This window comes from Oncorhynchus kisutch, linkage group LG24 (genome assembly GCF_002021735.2).
Source record: "Oncorhynchus kisutch isolate 150728-3 linkage group LG24, Okis_V2, whole genome shotgun sequence".
NCBI lineage: Eukaryota > Metazoa > Chordata > Actinopteri > Salmoniformes > Salmonidae > Oncorhynchus > Oncorhynchus kisutch.
Genome location: NC_034197.2, coordinates 11516061 through 11523931, shown reverse-complemented (window position 1 = coordinate 11523931; position 7871 = coordinate 11516061). Strand labels below are relative to the sequence as shown.

At 39.8% G+C, this 7871-nt stretch overlaps 1 protein-coding gene across 1 annotated transcript; it reads right to left on the bottom strand.

The window, feature by feature from the left end:
• Positions 1-4683: 4683 nt before the first annotated feature.
• LOC109869424 (prefoldin subunit 4) lies at positions 4684-7224 on the bottom strand. Its single transcript, XM_020459570.2, has 4 exons — positions 7127-7224; positions 6206-6313; positions 5938-6078; positions 4684-5076 (listed from the first exon to the last, which is right to left on the bottom strand). The coding sequence occupies exons 1-4, from the start codon at positions 7151-7153 to the stop codon at positions 4945-4947; spliced, it is 408 nt and encodes a 135-aa protein (XP_020315159.1). The 5' UTR covers positions 7154-7224; the 3' UTR covers positions 4684-4944.
• Positions 7225-7871: the final 647 nt, after the last annotated feature.

The window sequence follows — 7871 nt, the reverse complement described above, 5'->3', positions numbered from 1 at the left end:
GTTCTTGACACAAACCGGTATGCCTGGCACCTACTACCATACCTCGTTCAAAGGCACTAAAATAATTTGTCTTGCCCATTCACCCTCTGAACGATACACATACACAATCCATGATGTCTCAATTGTCTCAATACTTTAAAAGATGTATTTAATCTGTCTCCTCCCCTTCATCTACACGGATTGAAGTGGATGTAACAAGTGACATCAATAAGGGATCATGGCTTCCACCTGGATTCACCTGATCAGTCCATGTCATGGAAAGAGCACGTGTTCTTAATGTTTTGTATACTCAGTGTACAATAATACTAAACTACATGATACAGTACCCCTCACAATGGAATATATTAATAAAGTAACATGGAGTATACACAACATTAAGGACACCTTACTAATATTGAGTTGCATCCCCTTTTGCCCTCAGAACAAATCGAATCAAATTTTATTTGTCACATACACATGGTTAGCAGATGTTAATGCGAGTGTAGCGAAATGCTTGTGCTTCTAGTTCCGACAATGCAGTAATAACCAACAAGTAATCTAGCTAACAATTCCAAAACTACTACCTTATAGACACAAGTGTAAGGGGATAAAGAATATGTACATAAAGATATATGAGTGAGTGATGGTACAGAGCGGCATAGGCAAGATACAGTAGATGGTATTGAGTGCAGTATATACATATGAGATGAGTATGTAAACAAAGTGGCATAGTTAAAGTGGCTAGTGATACATGTATTACATAAAGATGCAGTAGATGATAGAGTACAGTATATACATATACATATGAGATGAATAATGTAGGGTATGTAAACATTATATTAGGTAGCATTGTTTAAAGTGGCTAGTGATATATTTTACATCATTTCCCATCAATTCCCATTATTAAAGTGGCTGGAGTTGAGTCAGTGTGTTGGCAGCAGCCACTCAATGTTAGTGGTGGCAGTTTAACAGTCTGATGGCCTTGAGATAGAAGCTGTTTTTCAGTCTCTCGGTCCCAGCTTTGATGCACCTGTACTGACCTCGCCTTCTGGATGATAGCGGGGTGAACAGGCAGTGGCTCGGGTGGTTGTTGTCCTTGATGATCTTTATGGCCTTCCTGTGACATCGGGTGGTGTAGGTGTCCTGGAGGGCAGGTAGTTTGCCCCCGGTGATGTGTTGTGCAGACCTCACTACCTTCTGGAGAGCCTTACGGTTGTGGGCGGAGCAGTTGCCGTACCAGGCGGTGATACAGCCCGACAGGATGCTCTCGATTGTGCATCTGTAGAAGTTTGTGAGTGCTTTTGGTGACAAGCCGAATTTCTTCAGCCTCCTGAGGTTGAAGAGGCGCTGCTGCGCCTTCTTCACGATGCTGTCTGTGTGGGTGGACCAATTCAGTTTCTCTGTGATGTGTACGCCGAGGAACTTAAAACTTACTACCCTCTCCACTACTGTTCCATCAATGTGGATAGGGGGTCTCAATTTGTCAGAGGCATGAACTCCACAAGGTGTAAAAAGCGTTCCACAGGGATGCTGGCCCATGTTGACTCCAATGCAAGTTATGTCAATTTGGCTGGATGGTCTTTTGGTGGTGGATCATTATTGATACACATAGGAAACTGTTGAGCATGAAAAACACAGCAGCGTTGCAGTTCTTGACACAAACCGGTGCTCCTGGCACCAACTACCATACCCTGTTCAAAGGCACTTAAATATTTTTCTCTTCGAGCGGGTAGGGTTTGCCCACACTGCAAACGGCTATATCAGTCCGCTAAGCACCCTCAGCACCCCTACTTCCCGAGGCTATGCATAAAACAGTCAGACACTGTTACCATTCGGAATTTCACAATACTTCCCTGATCCGTAAATTGACGAGGTGAGCCAAACCAAATAGATGGATACAATATCTATATGGCTCAATGAACAGAAGAAAAATGCCTACAGTACAATCTAGTATTCATCTCATATTCTTTCACATTGTGTGTTGATGGGCTAGGTACAGTGAAAGGACACTAGGGGATTGATAGCCAGTTAAGGTGCTGTGAATGTGATGGCCTACTGTTCTAAATCTAACCACCGCAATCCCCTCTGTGTCTGGAGCCTGACAGGGAGCAGTTCACTCTTGCCCTTTAATTATTGAGCTGACTGTCTCGGATAGTTCTTTCTATAATTGAGATTGCATTTTGAAGGAATCAAGGCACAGTGACATGTCTTTCACTTTCACTTATAACAAAAAGTTGTTTGGTGTAAATGTACATTTTAAAAAGTATACGGCGAATACTATGTAGCGCTTGTACTAGTATTAGAGACACAGAAACACCTGGAGGGTTTCTGTAGTTACAATGTAAATCAATAGTGCTCAGTTACCCTAGCAACTGACACCATAAATTAAATGAATAACAACAAATTGATTTTGTGGACAAAATTACCTAAAGCCTCTGACTAACTCTAGCATCAAGGGTAGTGTATCATGAGGGGGTGCGTGTATATGGTAATCAGGTCCCAGTAGTTAACTAATAGCCTACAAATTTGCTATGGGTATCATTTAATTTCAATACCTGGTTGAATGGGAAGTCACATCATTGATGTAAAAACTGTCTCTCTGCCTGAACACAGCTCAGTGTTATAAAGATCTGCATAGAGACACAGATCTGCATCTCCTCTTCACTGAGCTAATTATTAAAAGTGCAGAGGGAGAACGACAGAAAGAGAGAGAAATAAAGAGAGGAAGGGGGGGGGGGGGGGGGGAGAAGAAGGAAAAGAGAACACACAAGGCCATCTGGGAAATAAGTCCAGTGATTTCCGATTTCCATGAGCCAGGGTTTAACAAGCTGTGCATAAAGCCAAGCCTGTGTGTGTGTGTTTCTGTGTGTGTGGTTCTCTTAATCTTACCAGTGAATGCCTGAACAGGAAGCCTGGGGGGCAGAGGAACTTGTTAATTGAGATCTCGATCCTCCAGAGGTGTCTGCCACAACTTCAAACCCTACATTTATTTATCTGATATTTTATTAGCACAAGCAGTCCACACTTCAGGGCACACATTAATGAGGTCTGTGTATTATGTTGTGTATGGGGCTGCAGTACATGGATTGGATGCATTTCAGATCTTAGTTTATTCAAATCTTATTGGTCACATACACATATTTAGCAGGGTGTAGCAGAATGATTGTGTTCCTAGCTCCAACAGTGCAGTAATATCTAACAATACACACAAATCTCAAGTAAAAGAATGGAGTTGAGGAATATATAAATATTAAGACGAGCAATGTCGGAGTGGCATTGACTAAAATACAGTAGAATTGAATATAGTATATACATATGAAATGAGTAAAGCCGTATGTAAACATTATTAAAGTATATAGGGTAGTAGCAGGGTTGAGTAACAGAGTGATAGCCAGGCTAGTGATGGCTATTTAAGAGTCTGATGGCCTTGATATAGAAGCTGTTTTTCAGTCTCTCGTTCCCAGCTTTGATTCCCTTGTATAGACACTATCAAAATCTGTACTGTCCGGAAGGATTTTACCAGACTTCAACACTCTGCACAACAAATTTTAATTTCACGTTTCACGAAAGGTTTTTGCTTGTGAAGATTCCACCAGACAAAAGTCATATTTGAGGCTGAATATTAGTGAGTGGACTCAGACAGTGACACCAAGCATTCTCCTGTTGCCCCCTTCAGTGGGGTTCATGTAAGTGCAGCACCAGCACACTTTCCCTCTGCATCTGTCTGGCATCCATTATTTCCTTATTGTGCCTGGTCTCAGAGCATTTCGTATTATTCTATACGTAAATCCAAGACACTCCAATTAGTATATGTTACCTTCCATATGGTATTTATTAATTAATGGATGTCCATCCATTTTGTATGATATGTTAAGAATCTGCAATTTTACAAATTCTAATTTGTTGTGGCTAACGTTAGATAGCTGGCTAACGTTAGCTGGGTTAGGATTAGGAGTTAGGTTAAAGGGTTAGCTAAAAGGCTTAGCTAACATGCTAAGTAGTTGCAACGTAGCTAAAAAGTTGCTAATTTGTACAAATGCTAAAGTTGTCAGTGACGAGATTCGAACACGCAACATTTTAGGTTGCTAAACAGTCGCATTATACCCCCACCCATCCACCCTCCAAACATAAACTCACACAAAATTAAACGAGGTTCAATTTAAGACAAATGCCCAGAACACTCGCAAAGACTCTTTTCGGCAGTCCTGCAAGGTATTTTCTAACAAGAAATTACACTATAGATACATTTTGGGGTACACACATACAGTTGCCTACATGTTGGGGTCTTAACAGTGGCTGCCTCTGCTCCCTTCTTTTCTTCAACCACAAACAGTTCTGTTTGTATTGTTTTTTTAGTTGTATTGTTTGTATCGTTGTATTATAAAATGCATGTCCTTGTCTATCAGTATTTTGTTACTCCTCATTTTGTGTGTGGATGCTTCTGCAAAAGCTAATGGAGATCCAAATAAACAAACTCCACAGTTTCTTCAGCTCCAACACCCCAAATATATTTCCTTGGGTGGGTTTTCTTTATGGCCATCTACTGTACAATGATGTCTTTTGTGTCAGTCCATAGGGGAGACCCAGTGCGATTACAGGGGGGGGGGGGGGGGGGGGGATTAAAACAATTAAAAACCGAGTCTTCACAAAGTAAAATGGGATACATTCACCGACATTCATACAAAATAAGACAATACACCATTGTAAACCATTGCTGAGAAAAATGTTGATATTGAGAAAAAGGACAAACATGTTGGTTTGGCAAGCATCCTGTCAGCACTGTGTGGATTTGATAATATGTGAGCTGCATGAAAAGTCCATGTGTAAAGAGAGTTGCCCTCTTAGCCTGATCCCAGTACTGTTTGTGGCATCTTGGCAACTCCTATAATCATAATCATTGATTCAGTGTCACGCTAAACAGCAAAAAAACAGATCTACGGCTAAAGTCTACACATTAGAAAGCACTCAGCTTTCATCTGCCTCCAGGTTGATGTTGTTCCCAAACTTGGCATAAAGCTGGACCTTCAGATCACCTAACACCTGCTGTATCGCCGACACCTTCCCTTCTAGGTCTTTGATCTCCTGCTGCAGTTGTTCCTGTGGATACAAACAATGCATGTTAATCAATCAGAATGGTTACAATTATTCAGGTTGCATTTCTTAGTAATAGGGTAAAGCATAATGCCTTGATATCCCGGCCTTTGGCTTCATTATGCAACGTTAAAATTGGAACGTTAAATAACCCATCTGTGTTTGCCTTAGGAGTAGGCATCCTGATTTCCAAGGTAGACCTACACACCTACCTTCTACACAAGTCATATAATACAGGGTTCAGACAGTGGCAGGTCAAATTCAAGGACTTTCAATTACTTTTTCAAGCACTTAATTGTGAATTTCATGGAACTCAATTTTAAATAGAATTGTTGTAATTTAGAGGAGAACTCCCCCCAAAAGCATGCAAAAAGCATTACAAAAAGAAGTAGAAGTAATGCATTACCACTTTAAAATGGCAATCAGCAGTTGCTACATCCATTTTTTTGTAACTTATAAACTAATGATATGTACCCATTGATTCTTCAAGAAAATAACTTAGAAATACCTCATGAGCTTAGTTCAACTGTTATTCCCCATCAGAACCAGACTAGGTTTTTTTTTTAAACAAACACTATATAGCCTCAAAACATGGTTAACATATCATGGATGATCAGTCCTTAAATCCATAGCAATGTCTATGAATTTGAGTGGTTACATTTCTCCAGCCCCATCCCTCAGCTTTTTACTGAACCAGGGGAGGGGCGACCGCTTTATCGTTTCTACTGCTGATTAGCCCTTTTAAGATCAATGTTTTTTTTTTTTAGGCCTTCCCAATAGCATTATGCTTTGGCATTCAACATATTATTACATCCTAAAATGTCAGAATAATGTGGACATTGCCTTACTAAATCATAATAACAATACCTTTGCAGCTTCCAACATCTCTTGGGTCTCTTCCTGGGTGTGACTGATGAAGACGTCGCCAATCTGATACGGGACGAGCAGAGTGTCATCCTCAGCCATCATCAGGTCATCACTGGCATCCTGCAGATTCTGTAGAGATTTCTGAGAAGAGAGGTTATAGTTGGTTATATAATATAACAGTAGTGACTACATGATGTTCTACAATAAGAAGAAACAAGTAAAGAAAATCTAATTATTCAGATTTTCCTCATCAATAATTAACCCTTACCTTTTTTGCCTCTATTTCATCTTTGAATTCTGTCATTCGATTCGTGTTTCTTGCAAATGTATTGATCTTCTTCTGGTCCTCAAATGTGACATTGACATCTTCAACTGCCTGTAAAGGGGAAGTCAATAGAGATTGTCCAAAATGAGCCTATATAGCTATAGTCAAAGCTGCTTGGTTAACTGCATAGCTAGCCAAATAATTAGCTATATTTTTTTAAACAAAACAATACAACAGGGTTTCTAAACCCTATTTGACAACACTATTTAGCCAACTTACTAGTTATACAACGCCTGAATAAGGGATACGAAAAGTGGATAACGAGCCAGGCCATGTTCAGTTGCCAAACGTTCTCGAAAGTTGCAGATATAAATCCCATGAATAGAGACGATATTATTTCTTATTCTACATATCTTATTTCTTATTCTACAGAGGCATGTTTGATCTACATAGCCAAAAGTTCAGTCCTGCTAAACGTGCCTCAGAATGGCTAGGACTTCAAAGGTCTCAGCCCAATACGAGAGCTTTAGCCATATAAATTACATTAAAACTAGAGTGCAGCAACAAACTAGCTGGCAACGCGTTCTTCAAATTACACTAGCTATCATTAAACTAACACCATGGTAGCTACACGTTTAATAAGGAAATCACGGATAGATGTTAAGGGGTAGTTAGTTGATAACCAGCTAACGTTAGTAGCTAAACTACCCTAAAATTGCTACCGTTAGCTGGCCAGCTAGCTCGCTAGCTGTGATCCAAACAACGCACGAGTAGAGCACGAATAAAAACAAAATCAGGCAGTGAATTTATGTATTTACAAACTAAATTGTAGAATACGTGTATTGGATAATTACTGCACGAATGACAGTGGTGTGGCGCCTGTATGGAGATCGGAGTGAATTATTAAAACTGATTTTAGCTTACAACTGTCTTCTTCATGGTGGCCGCCATCTTGCTATTGATTTAGAAAAAGTCGACTTCTTCAGATGCAATTTCGTGGTGGTAGGAATCATACGTGCTCACTACCACCACCTAGCGGATTTACTATATTCAGCGCTTCAAATACGTAAATTATACTCATTAAACCAGGGGTGTCAAATTCATTTTGCCCGCCCCGGGGGCTAAATTCACGATTCAAAGAGGTCCGGAGGGCTCCACTGAAAACTGGTTATATTATTTCCTCTGTGTCAAAATGTGCAAATAATAGTCCCCTTATCCATTGTTTTGGAAATGTTCGATGCTCCCTGACCTTCTTACTTTCATTTTGGTGATTATTATCAAGGAACTGTATGAATCGATGTCCATTATAACTGTTTACAGTTAAAATAAAATAAAATATATTCCTAATGTTGCTTTTTACTTAAACCACATGTGGGCCTTATGTTTGATACCGTTACACACACGGTTACCATGTCCATGGTTTTCTGTCAAATTGGGCTACTTTGAAATATCGCAGGTAAAATGGTATTGGTCGCGGGTTTTTGGGCTACTTCTAAGTTGCACCTCGCATGTAAACTCAGTTTATTAGATAAATTAGACAAACATATATTTTTTTAAATAGCCTATAACTTCAGTTTGACGTTGTAGCCTTGTGCTATTAAGCAATTTATTAATGGACATGTTTAGTTAATTCAGTTAGAAGTTATCAAAGCTCTATTGCAATTGCCGA